Here is a 14665-nt window from a genome sequence, read left to right as displayed (position 1 = left end):
ACGAGCCACATTTCACCACTTCCATTATTGAAGCATAAGTACAACAATGACCCTTATCTGAGTTTCATAAAATAGCCCAAAATTCTTGGTGCGTTTTCTATCAATGTCAGGAGCCTAAGCCTAGACCTGTAGCACTCAAGTTTTATACCATTCATCCTCCATCGTTATTATTATTATTATTATTATTATTATTATTATTATTATTATATCTCTTCGTCTCTTATAACACTATAACTTGACAATTCACAAAACCACCCACTAAACCAAAGGGTCATCATCATCATCATTAAACATGGGTGGCAGTGTTAGCAAGAGTAGGAGGATGAGTTCTGAGAAATATGTGATGAATTTGAAGGAGAAAGTGAGGCTCTTGCAAGAGGAGATAAAGGAGATGATGTATGAGAGGGAGAAGGAGACAAGGAGATATGAGAGGGACATAATGGTGTTCACTTTCAAGGAGGCAGATTCGAAGCAAGAGGGGAAGAGGCTGAGAGAGGAAGTGAAGCAATTGAGGAGTTTGGTGGAAGAGAAAGATGAGAAGATAAGAGAGATTGAGGTTGGAATGATGGAGAAGAACAGTGAGAAAGAGTGGGAATTGATGGGAACTAAGCTCTTGGTTGAGCAGATGAAGGAGGAGAGAGCAAGGAGAGATGAAGCTGTGGAGAAGTGGAAGCAACTTTATCTTGCAATTAAGACTGAGCTAGATGAACTCATTCAAAGAACATATGATGGTCTCTCTCGCTCTCCCTCTCTACTTTATGTACTTATTTAAGAAATTTATAATTTGTAGAACAAGAATTCATGGTGACACTTGCCTTGTGCTTTTATGTTATGTTTTTGAAAAGTAGTTTGTGGCTGGTAGGGCTCAATTCCTAGCCCAATTAAGAAGTTCAATGGTTTGGTTATTATTTAATTTTTAATTTGCTCTTTAGAAATTTTCAATATGTTACTAATATAACTAACTACACAAGGTTGAGGTAAATGTGTGTGTTGTTTTTTGATTTGGTTGGGCTTATTTAATTTGTTGGCTGTGTTTCACAGGGGATGGTCTGTATTGGAAAGCAGAGGAAAATGGCATCCAAATGGAAAATCTGAAGAAGGAGTTGCAAGAAAAGGAAGAAACCATCAAGGCCTTAAAAACTCAATTGCTTTCAATGGAGAAAGAAAAGTACAAAAAGGAGAGGGAGTTTGACTTGTTAAGGCAAAGCCTGAGGATCATGAATGGCAAGAAGAATTCAATTCAAACGAAAGAGAAGCTCTTGAAAAGCAAATTGGGAAAATGAAATGCACAAAAACTAGTTTTCATATCCAAAATTGAACAATGTGGTTGAATATGTATTATTGTATACTGGGATGGTTTGTATCTTTCAACAGCACATATTTTCCTTTTACTTTTTCCCCCTCCTTTTTCTTCAGAAAAAATAAGCAAGCCAATACTTCCAGAGGAAAAAAAAAACTCTTCTTGAACCTTGAAAAAAAAAAAACAGAACATGGAGGAAGATTAGCAATTTTTCCTTGTGGACTAGCTTAGTTATTGAGTATGCCAGGTCAGGTCTAAGGACTGGTGAAGGAAATTAAGATAGAAAAAAATTGTTTTACTTTTGCTTTCATTATTTAGATTCAAACAAAGTTCGTTTCTAAAAGAAGTTTCTGTTCCACTGATTTTATTTGGCATGTCTCCCTTCAATGGCAAAAGGTGGGGGTGGTCACCTAACCGATGAATCGTCACATTCCCTAGATTGGTTCCCTTTGACACAGGGAAAATAGATTCTATGAAAACCTATCAATCTCCATGCAATGATTTCATTCCACCAAAAACCTACAACAAGTGTCAAAAACGCAAAAGCACCATATAGCTATAATTAGTATTTAGTACAATAAGTAAATAAATAAGCAGTAGATAAGCACCAGTTGTTAATAATTAACAAAATCAAAGGAATATTCAATAACTAAATGAACTATTTAATTGAATTATAATGTTAATTATTGAATGATAAATAAAAAAGGTAATGAATAAAAGCAACCCTGACTAAAATTTAGAGAGGTTCATCTAGATTAAAATAATAAATAATTCTAAAACCTTTTTTTACATAATCTAAAAGCAAAAAAAAAAAAAAAAATTACCAACAAAATTTAGTACAGTTAGTAACTGATTGTATTCCCTAAGTGATATCTACGTTTTGCGAATTACCCTTATGATTTTCGGTTGTAAAGATGCTTGCTTCAAGCAATTTTTTTTTTTTTTTTACGAAATTAATGAAATATTGCTTTTTCATATTCTTTACTTATGCTCTACAAAAGCGGTCCTTTTTTGGGTTCTAGATAAAACTAACGGACAAATGTATTATAAAAAATTGGGTTTGGGTTTCTAAAGTTAGGATAAAAATAAGTAAGAGAAATGCTAGTTACATACGTTGATGAAACAAATAAATGATTCTTATTTTAATATACGAGGAGTCTTACCTACTTATTCTTTACATATTTTTGTATAGGTTAAAATTTATTAACAATTATAAAGTTTCGAGTGAGGTTGATTAAAAAAAGATTAGAACTCACATAATTTTTGTAATTTTTAATAAATTTAAGTTAATAGCATAACATGTGTTAAAAAGAATGATTATGTTGAGTAAAATATTTTAACTAGCTTCTAGCTTTTTTTATTAGTTAAAAATTTTGTTAGATTATTTAGTAAATTAAATTTTTTAATAACTTTTGTTTTGTAATTCTTAATATTTTTCGAATGAAATGCTACTTGAAATAACATTTTTTAAAAGTTAATTTCTAACATTTTATAATTTTTTTCCTTTTTATCTTTATATATTTATTAAATTTTTTATTATGTATATTTTTAAAATAAATCATAATTTTATTATTTTTATGTCATTTTACATTTTTAAGTTAATTTAACAATTAGTTTTATCAAGCATTTATAATTTAATAAGTTAATTTTTCAATTTTTAGCTTTCAATTATTAGACTATTAGTTAATTTTTCAACTTTTAATTAACCTTTTAATTTCTATAAAAAAAATTTAACTAGTTTTGTTCAACATAATATATACGAAACACTGTTGCTAATATTTCTCAAATTTTATAATTTACTATGCCCTTGCACGTTTATTGATATCTGCATGTAATATTAATGATTGATTTTTTCATCAATGACTCAAATTACTTAGTTTAGATTCTAAAGTTAACTATTCATTTTAGAGGATTCAGATCCATAAACATTATTAACCACAAAAAATTCATAACCATTATTGGTAATGATATATTTATAAAAGATAATTCTTTGTACATAATGGATTTTGTTGCATAAATGACTGAGGTAAGAGTTTTCGTGGGGTAGGTCTACATATGTGTTCCTACCCAATCCAAAATTTTGAAAGAATCAATTCTTTGAACCTAAGTTCAATTCGATTAAAATCCAATAATATATTATACAAGACCGAGTGAATCCAACTTGTTGCAATAATATATTATATATAGTTAAATTTTATAGTTAAAGAATTATACAACTACCATAAAAAATGAAGTATACAACTACAATTAAAGTATATCCTATAACATATATTTTAAGATAAATAATATCAATATAATTATAACACCATGTTAGACAAAATATTATTAATTGATTCAAAAAGTTGTACTATTAATATATAATTGTTTTAAAAATATTTCTTTAGAAAAAAAATATATGATACTAGACGGGTTGGGACGATTCAAAGTATAACAAATTTTTTTCTCAGATTGCATCGGGTCTAATTTTTTACACCTGAACCTATTAAAAGTTCCTGTGCGATGGTTGATTTAATGGGACTGGATGAGTCATAAACACCATACTTTGTGGTAAAAACAAATTAACTATACAAAATACTAGAGACAAAGAATTATCTTTAATATGAGAAAAGAATAAAACTGCAAAGAAAAAATCTCTAAAAATTCTCATCTCTCATGACTCTATTATCAAAGGACTGAATTATTTTCTGTTTTTGAATGAATCTTACAGTTCCTTTATGTCTATTTACATTAGAAAATGAACTAAATAATGGTAGGTAATAGAGAAGTCTTATTCCAAGTATATTCATTATTAAATTTATATTAACTAGACCATTAATTTTAATTTACCAACATTATAAAGGAATTACATGCCACAAATAAATAATAATAATCTACATTGGCTTTAATACCTTAAATCATGTAGCATTCATCTTCTATGGTGTTGCTTCATTTTTTTTTTGTCTTCATAGATACTTGTAACGTTGACTAAGTCTAAACAATATTTGAACTTTCACTCATGGAATAACTTTATTCATCATATTTGATTATCAAAAGTGATAACCTTCTCTACTAACATATCTTGTGAAGTAACATCACAAATGAAATGCATTACAATATTATTGCGCTTTTTCCATTCATGATACATTTAATTCTAACATTGATTAATGTAGCTCTTATTTAATTCTAACATTGATTAATGTAGCTCGTTTGTAATAAGGACAACCTTTTAACATTTCATCATGATCTTCATGCAAAACTTTCTTTTTATCATCCATAATGATCATACTTAACTAGGATTACTTCCCGTGAAAAACAATTGTAATTTAGATAAATTTTTTTTCAAACTTAAATCTTTCATCTCGAATTTACTACTTAATCATGTCTTTACTTTTGTCATTTCAGTTGAACACTATTACATAGTTGGCAAGCATACCTAAATCGTTTCTTTGATTATTTTTAATATTTTATAAAATCAATTTTACATTTAAAAATATAACATTATAAAAAAAATGTTTATTTGTTATTAAAATTATTATCAATTTATTTTATTATACCTATTATTTATTAATTCATTTATTTTTGTTATCGTTGTCTTTATTTAAATATTAATAGAAATATTATAAATAAATTACTGAAGCATATTGGAACTAATGTTAGATGCATAATACAAGAATGATTTTTAGTGTATCATTAGTTCATTACATCTATTAGAAGGGAATAAAAAAGATTGCTCATTCTCTTATTTTTCTCTTTCTATACGATGGTTTTATACTTTTATAAAAAAAAAAACATATAAAGAAAGCAAAAAGAATGGTGTAAAGCATGCATAAAAAAATGGTGCAAAGCAAAGAAAGGACGTCAACCGTTAATACCAAAAATATTCCCTTGAAATTGAGAACAAACATGTTTATTTTAAACAAAATAAAATAAAATAAAATGCAACTTACATTTTAACGTAGGCACATGCACGTACATAAAGAAAAAGTATAACAAAAAGTATTTTTATTGTCAATTTTTTATTACCTCAAAAGAAAGATCAATTTTATTTTATTATACAAAGATAAATTAAACATATGCTCAAAACAAAATATTGAAATGGAATCGTGATGTATGACATTTCGCTAAGAAAAATTTCCATCAATATTAATTCCGTTTTGTAGAACGTTATTGAGTGTTGAAAGAAAGAAAGCCTAATCATAAAAAAGTGTTTTGTAAGTCATTAAATCATTAATGTATGAAAAGTTTAATGTATAAGAAATGTATATTGTTTTTAAAAAAGAAAAAATATGCAAGAAAAAGTGCATTGATAAAAGAAAGTATAATGTATTTTCTTTATATAATTCATTCACGGACTTGAAAATTTCTATGCACACTTTAAATTTTGACCAACCAAATACAAATTTACAAGCAAGGTTGTACATTTTTTAAGACACTAGCAAACCCACATTGATTTCAAATCTTAACACATGTAGTATATGGCCACAATGCTTCTATCTCATCAATACTAAGTCTTAAAATTATTTCCTTTTCATTGTGGGGGTATAAACTCGCCTATCACAAAACAACAAACTTCCCTTGCTTTCAGGTCCCATATGGGGAATCTAAAACATTATTGAAGTTACTTTATGTCATTATAAAAGCAATTTTAATCCAAAAGCAGAGTTTTTTCTCCGTTTTGCTCGGTTTTCAACATTTTCTATCTATCGGATTGTTGTGACCGTTTTGTGGTAGATTCAATTGAAAAAGGAAGAAAGAAAAAATTAAAAGAGCTCTGTAGTCAAACTTTACGTACGTTGCATTTCTACATGAACAGTGATACACATCCCGCTCAAAAGTGGCAACAACCCAATAGATACCCGCCTAGCTAATTGGATTTTTTTACAATTAAATAAACATTGTTTGTTGTTTTTAAAAATATATTAGAAAACATCAAATAAAGGGGCAAAGTGAGAAAATTGTTTGAGATGTGACTTTAAAATTCAACGTATCGTCTTCTCTCTCACGCCCAAATCATCATCATCGTTCTCCCAACCCAGTATTGTCTCTCTCGCAAATCATCGCCATCGCCATCGAACATTTTCGACACCATCGAACGTCCTAAACGTTGTAGTAAGTAGTGACTCCCTCTCTTGCGTGCACCATTGTTTTCAAGTTCGTTTCACTCACATGCGCACCTTGGTACAGTGTTTTGTATCACGGGGTTGAAGTTCTCATACATTTGTGTCTATCACTAGTTCAAGTTCCCTTCTCCGAGGTTAGGTTTGTCACTCTTTCATATGTGAATTCATTATCTAATTTTATGTAAGGTTTATTGTAAGAATTTGTGTTCTTATTTTATATGAGAACCTTAACTAGCTTGGGATTCTCATTCTCATATGATTTATTCCTTCTCTAACCAAATAGGATTAGGTCACATATCAGATAAACCTATTAACCAATTAGTCATGAAAGTTGACCATTTTTCACTAATGGTGTTAACCAACTAACGATAATACTGTATTGAGAGAGAGAAATGATGTTCTGGATTTTAGGGGATTGTTTGAAAATATGTCAGGTTAATAATTATGGAAAGGAAGAGGGATAAAAATTGAACTTTAGATAGAAAAGGTGGAGACTAAGGTAAAGGAGGTTTGAGGGAGTTTGTGACTTAGGATTAAGGTTGGAAGAACGAGGCGATTGGCTTGGGGAATGTGGCTTTAGTGGTTGGGTGGAGGTGTTTCAGATAGTGCGTCAATTGTTGTTGGTGGCGGTTAAAATTGCAGATGGTGGATTGAGTTTGGGGAACTCATTGAGATTATAGAAAATTGATCTTCAAGAATACGGTTCAATGTATAAGACAAAAATGGTGTTAGCATTTTTGTAATTCCTTTTGAATCAATACCCACTACTAAAAAATAGGGTTTCAACATCAATTATTTATGATTTTCAAAAGTACCGACGTTGAAAGTATTATCCTTAACATTGGTTTTTAAAAATCGATGTTAATATAAAATTACAACATCGGTTATTTAAATAACCGATGTTATATAATAAGACTTATAAAAAAAAGTTATCTATCTTTATATCAACATCGGTTTTTTCTAAAATCGATGTTAATATATGCTGTAAAAATCGATGTTGTATGTGTATATTAATATCAGTTTTGGTAAAAAAACCGATGTTGATATGAATAAAACAATAGATGTTGTTTCATTAACATCAACATCGGTTTTCCCAAAAAATCGATGTTGTTTTATTCACATCAACATCGATTTTTTTTTTACCAAAACCAATGTTGTTTATGAATCTTAACATCGATTTTTGGTAGAACCGATGTTAAAATAACATACAACATCGGTTTTGATAAACAACCGATGTTGTTTTTTAGGTTTTTTTTAATATGGTGTCTATTTTTTTAATAACCCTAAAATTAACCTGCAAATTTTAAAAACTAGACCACAACATATCATTTTCATTCTGTTTTGAAACAGTTTTTACCACAAATTCCATGGTTAATTTATTAATTACCATGAATTAAAAGAATATTTAATGTTAATGATACATGAATTGTAAAAAATGTAAAATAACTAAAGTACAATTCGAAAATTGCCTAAACACTAACTAACTGTTTCATTTTTAACTTTCAAATAAAAGTTTGCCCACTGGATGCGAAGCGCCTTCAATCTCTCTGGTTCCAATGGTCTAGCATCCTTGAAATATTGAATGATAAAACATAAGTCAATAATATATAATATCAATTATAACAAAATGAAATTAGTATGAATTAAACAATTACCGTTTCCCAATTATTCTTGAAGCTTCCTAAGATTATAGTTGACATCCAGTGCATGACATAATACCCACACTCAGTGCTTCCTTTTTGTCTATTACAATAAATACATTATGAAATGTAGATATTCAATGTTAAGTACAAATTACTATAGATAGTATTAAATATAACTAGAATTAGTAGTGAAATAACTTACTTTAACAACAATCCATCTAGTAACAGCCTTTGATTTACTTTGTGGAGTATCGTCAAGTCCTTTCAAAGCACTGTTGAATACAAACATGGATATGTATTGTACAATTAAAATATTGATGTTCCGACTAATGCTAATGCAAATGTGTTGAAAAATAACATTGACTTGTTAATTATTCCTTTGAGGTAGTTGTCTGGTCTATTATGCAACGAATAAAACCTGATGACAACATTTTCCTTATACAAAATGACGACCATTTGTCAATGTGCACTGCAGTGGAAAACAATATAAGTTATTATGCTATTATACATTAATTAAATTCATTTGTTCAGTTTAACTTACCCATTTAGGTAGGCTCCTAAGTACACATCCCTCATTGAATTCTGCATCTGGTTCTTAATATAACTTTTCGATTCAAATTGCGATTGCCTAGATCTTTGTATAGACTATGGCCCGAGGAATCCATACACATCGACATTCCCCGCTCGCATACTTGTCTCAGTCATATGCCTATTGTTGTTAAAATAGAGTAAAATATGTATGAATTTAAAAGAATAAGTTAAGTAGTAAGTAATAATGTAAACCGACTTACAGAATCCACAACTGTATAATAGAGATGCTGAGACATTGACCACCGTGTGCAATTTCAGATAGATCTTCATGCTTTATGTACAAGGGGAAGTTTTCATTATACCCCCAAACACGGTAGCATCCCACATAACCTACAACAACTTCAAAAAAAGTTATGGGATGGTCAATGTCATCAGATATAGGGGATCATCGACATCATGATCCGGCCTATCTGTAGGTTTTTCAGGTCCTACAGCTCCCCGTTTATCCAACATAGTTAATTAACATAATTTAATTACAATGAACACTTTAATTGAAAAAAGAAGCATTTAATGACACTGAAATACCTGTTTTGATAATCGCTTGACAAGATGTGTCGGCTAAGCAAGGAAGGTGTTAACCTCTTCAGTGGGTACAGGAATGGGATCATTTACATCTGTAACCTCCTCAACACCGACCTTGACTTGATCATGCAGCAAAGGAATGTTGTGAATGTTTGTGGATCCCTTATAAAGTCTTCCTAGGGCAACCAGGCAGGGAGAATTTTCTTCGATGTACAACCCGCATTTGTCTAAGTCACCCGTGTCTGGATCATTCCCTGAGGGATCAACACAACTCTTCTTTGTGCTGACACGAGCAGCTGAAGGACCAACCTCAGGCTCAGGAGGTAGTGCGAGTCCCTGTGATTGCATTTGTGACTGAAACTGGGACTGCATCTGGCTGAAGGATAACATTAGTTGTCGAGTCATTTTTTCTGTGATCGACTCCTCCAGCTGGTCCTTTATTTGTTGCATCAGCTGCTCTAGGTCTTTGGGAGCCATGGAGGAAGACGTGTGGGAGGTCCTTGGAGCCGGTCCAAAGTATTGCTTAATCATGACACCGACTCCAGTAGCACGCACACGACCAGAGTGTTCTGGTCACCCAATGGCAGCAGTCAGTATATCCTGACGTTCATAGGCAACAAACGAACCCTGTGAGGCCTGCTCCTCCAACGAATCCTATAAAGAACACATTTATTGGTTTACTCAATCACACAGTAAACATAAATAATTACAATTATTAATTGAAAGTGACTTACAATCTTAGCAATTTCCTTTGCTGCCTCAGACGTCATTTGACCAGTTTTCTTCGTGCGGGCCATCTTCCACTTCACGTGTCGTTTGATTAGAGATGGAGGATCAATCACGGTGTTAGTGCTTTCGGATTGAGTAGATTCCTCGAGTTTTCTCTTTCTCTTCTCATCCATCAACTTATTTTCTAAATATTCATAACCCTCACGAGACAACATGTGAGGGACAATGTTTTGTTTCTGGATGGCCTATGCCTTCTTTCGCACATGCTATAGAAATTAAACATTATTGAAAGTTATGATTACAATGTATAACAGAAACTGAATTTACAGTTTAAAACAATGAAAATCACAAACTTACCTCCCACGAAGGGTGTCTTCGGGTCTGACAAAATTGGGTCCATTTCTCCTTGCAAATGTCGTACTGTTCGCATACAATGTCGTTGACACTATCCTTTTCGGCTGCAAGTGTCCATTTGGATGTCAAATCAGACTTAAACTGTCTTCACTGCTCCCCCACAGTTTGAAGTATTTTCTTTTTTGTCCTTACATAAGATGCTTCAGGGATATCAAATTCATCCTGACGAACGAAAAAAAATTATGTTTTATTGTTACTAAAATAAATTTTTTAGTTAATAAACAATATGCAACATGAAAATTAAAATACCTGAATATCCTCCCATATCAAATCCTTCTGAGCAACAGACACTTGCTTCCAATTCTCGTAGGTGACATCCACCTTATCACGAGTGACGATCTCGAAATAAGTTCTTAACTTCTTTCTGTGGGGACTGTTCACTTTCCTGGTAGCAGGATCCACATGGACCAAGAGTCTCTCTGCCCCAACTAGTCTAGTCGCCAGTGATCTTAGGTGTGTGGCCTTTCTTGTCCACTTCAAGGTTGATGGTGACTATGATGCTGCACCACTAGGAGGAGGAGGAGGAGGAGAAGAGCTGGGTGGTGTAGCCATTTGGCTGTAAAGAAAAAAACATTAGATACTTAACATTATCACAAAACTGAATAAGTTATGTAAATGAATGGACTGAAATGAAATACATAATAAGAAAATTAAATTAGACGATGTTAATTAATTCTCTTTCATCATGATCATTACAATTAGCATGAACGTCGTCAGCTTCTTCTTCTCCGACAATGTTAGGCGACATTTGTGTGGACAAAGGACTAACATATGTATCAATGTATGAATCATCATCTTTAACATTAACACCAATTGTTTTCCCGTGTAGAACCATTGACCACCTTTCATCACAAGGGTTTTGAACATAAAATAATTGTTTAGCTTATTCTGCCATGATGAAATAGTCATTCTGGTAAGCGAGTTTCTTTAGATCTACCAACGTAAATCCTACATCATCGATCCGCACACTGGTGTTGTTGTCAACCCATTTACATTTGAAAACACAGACAATAAATTTGACATAGTTAAGCTCCCAAATTTCTTCAATGAAACCAAAGTAAGGAATGGAAGCTACACGGGGATTGTCATCATGTACACTAGCAAAGTGTTGAGATTCAACCCTTAGGGTGACTCTATTGTTTTGCATTGTACTTTTCTCGTCTTGTGCTTTTGTATAGAATGAATACTTGTTTATATCGTATCCTTGCCAAGTTATAAAATTTCTTTTAGGCCCATTTGCTAGCTTTCTTAACGTTTCAGAAGCATTATCATCAGCAAAGATTGTATCTTTAAACCAATCTAGGAAAGTCTTGTTATGCTTTTTCAAGACCCAGTTCTTGGACATTTTTGGATTACTTTCTTTCACTAAACCTTCATGGTGAACTATGTATGACAAAACTTTATTACTGTTATTCAACACATACAAATGAGCTTGTTGCAAATCTTCAATAGTTGGAGTTATAACATGCAGTCCTCTTGAACCCTTACCTTCCACTCTTTCGTCCTGCTGACACTCGGGAAGCCCAATAGGTTTAGCTTTTTTAATATACTCTAAACAAAATTCAATGGCTTCTTCTGCAATACCTTTCAACAATAGATGCTTCTGGACAATGTAGATTCTTGGTATACCCTTTTAAGATCTTCATGTATCACTCAACCGGGTACATCCACCACAAATAAATAGGAGCACAACATTTGATTTCTCTTACTAGATGAACAATTAGTGAACCACGATGTCAAAGAAAGTAGGAGGAAAATACATCTTCAACTGACACAATATAATAGCAGCCTTGTTTTCTAGCTCATCTAACTTCATAGGATCAAGGACTTTGCTACATATGACATTGAAGAAAAAGCACAGTCGAATTATGGCAAGCCTGACTTTGTTAGGCAAAATGTCTTGTATGGCCATGGATAACAATTGTTGCATCAAGATGTGACAATCGTGAGACTTTAAGCCTACCAACTTAAGATCCTTCAATTGCATAAGGCTCTTAATATTTGAAGAGTATCCTTGTGGGAATTTGACCCGGCGCAGACACTAACAAAAACTGATCTTCTCATTTTTGGACAAAGTATGACAAGTTGAAGGCAAGTATATTTTTTTACCATCAGACCTTGGATGTAATGATGCTCGTATACCCATCTCAGCTAGATCTTGACGAGTATTCAAACCATCCTTCGTCTTGCCTTGAATGTTAAGGAGCGTCCCAATGACATTATCACATACGTTTTTCTCCACATGCATAACATCAATACAATGTCTAACATCTAGATCAGGCTAGTACGAAAGATTAAACAAAATTGACCTCTTCTTCCATATGCAACTCTTACTTTTTCCTTCTTTTGGGTCTTTCCAAATACAATATTCAGGTGTTGAACCCGCTGGAAGACCTGGTCACCAGTCAACGGTATCGGTGCATGTTCATGCTCTTGACCTCCATTAAATGTTTTTTTCAATCGGCGGTAAGGGTGATGAGGTTTTAGAAAACTTTGATGCCTAGTGTATACTGTTTTTCTACCATGTTTCAGTTGTATGTAGCTTGTGTCTTCTTCACAAATAGGGCATGCATGATGGCCCTTAACACTGTACCCACTCAAATTCCCATATGCTGGAAAGTCATTAATGGTATAAAAAAGCATTGCACGCAAATGAAAAGTCTCATTTCGAAACCCATCAAACACTAAAACTCCCTCGTCCCATAACTTTGACAAATCTTCAATTAAGGGATTGAGATAAACATTGATGTCATTTCCAGGCTGTCTTGGGCCCAATATCATCATAGACAACATAATGTATTTTTCGCTTCATGCACAACCAAGGAGGCAAATTGTAAATTACTAGCAAAACTAGCCACAAACTGTGTTGAGTGCTTAAACTACCATATGGATTCATTCCATCAGTGGCTAGTCCTAGCCTAAGATTTCTTGCCTCTTTTCCGAAATCCGGATACAAATGATCAATCTTCTTCCATTACGAGGAATCTGCCAGATGACGGAGCATTCCATCGCAGTTTCTCCCATTTGCATGCCATGTCAGGTCTTTTACATCGTCTCCATTAGCAAATAGACACTTAAACCTTGGAATAATAGGAAGATACCACAACACCTTCGCTGGCGGGCCCTTTGAGTTTTCATCACTACTACACTCCTCATCATACTTCACTTTGTACCGTGATACCCCACACCTAGGGCATTTTGGCATTTGTTGAAATTCATGTCTGTACAATATGCAATCATTCGGGCAAGCATGAATCTTCTGATACTCCATACCCATCGGACACAATATCTTCTTCTCTTGATAGTAACTTTTAAGCAATGTGTTTCCCTCTGGAAGCATATCGTGCACTACTTGAAGTGGTGAACTAAAAATTTTTCCACTTCACTCATATCTGGCCTTGACATTAACCAGACTTAACACTATCGACAACAACATCAATGAATTCTTGCACCTTGGATACAAAAGTTTCTTTGAATCAATTTGCAATGTATCATACATAGGGGCATGTGCTTGCTGAAAAGACTCTTGTCCAAGGTCATGAATCATATCCTCCAAGCGATCTCCTATTTGTACATCAAATGGTTCAGATTGGGACCCACTCTACATGTCTATCAATTCATCATGTCATATCCACGTCGTATAATTCTTCTTAATTCCATCACACAATAGATGCTCTCGTATGTCATCGAATTTTTGCCGTCTCCCGTTCAAACAAATTATGCATGGACAAAAAAACTTCCCGTTTTCATCTGGTTGACTTCCTCATACGCAGGGCTTAAGTGACTTTCATTCATCCAACTTCGATCCATCTAAATAATAACTCCGTCATACTTCGAAACTCATTCAATGCATGAAATCTCACTTTTTCATTTAATGTGTGGCCCTATCCCATTCAGGAAGACACTTTTTTATGATAGATTCATGCGTCCAGGTTAATCTTATTTTGTTAAATTTGATAAAATTTTGGCAGCATTTCGCATTGGTCTCCAAGTAAACGATAGAAATCGATGACATTAATTCCCCGATAATCAAGTATGCACTCAAAGAACAACTAGAAATAAATTGTACCATAATTTCATCAAATTAAACAAAATAATATTAACTTTAATGCATGAATCTACCATAAAAAATGTGAGTCTCCCCAAACTATCCAAACAGACAATTCAAGATTCAATACAGTGATTAATGCAAACTTTCCGCAAGAATCATTGTATTCAATTTCAAATGGGAATCTAAGGTTCACTCATTATGAACAAAAGTTGAATCTAAAGCAAAGGACATTAATGACATACAAATTAAATACAGTGAGATATAACACAACAGATCAGGAGGAACCATATTTTGTTTCGCTTAAAACCCTAGTTTC

At 32.7% G+C, this 14665-nt stretch overlaps 1 protein-coding gene across 1 annotated transcript; it reads left to right on the top strand.

Annotated features, from left to right (window-relative positions):
* Positions 1–253: 253 nt before the first annotated feature.
* Positions 254–1662, top strand: LOC100306230 (uncharacterized). Its single transcript, NM_001248800.3, has 2 exons — positions 254–731; positions 1042–1662. The coding sequence occupies exons 1-2, from the start codon at positions 293–295 to the stop codon at positions 1281–1283; spliced, it is 681 nt and encodes a 226-aa protein (NP_001235729.2). The 5' UTR covers positions 254–292; the 3' UTR covers positions 1284–1662.
* The last annotated feature ends 13003 nt before the right edge of the window (positions 1663–14665 follow it).

The sequence above is a fragment of the Glycine max genome, chromosome 10 (genome assembly GCF_000004515.6).
Source record: "Glycine max cultivar Williams 82 chromosome 10, Glycine_max_v4.0, whole genome shotgun sequence".
NCBI lineage: Eukaryota > Viridiplantae > Streptophyta > Magnoliopsida > Fabales > Fabaceae > Glycine > Glycine max.
This window is presented reverse-complemented; position numbering and strand designations above follow the sequence as displayed.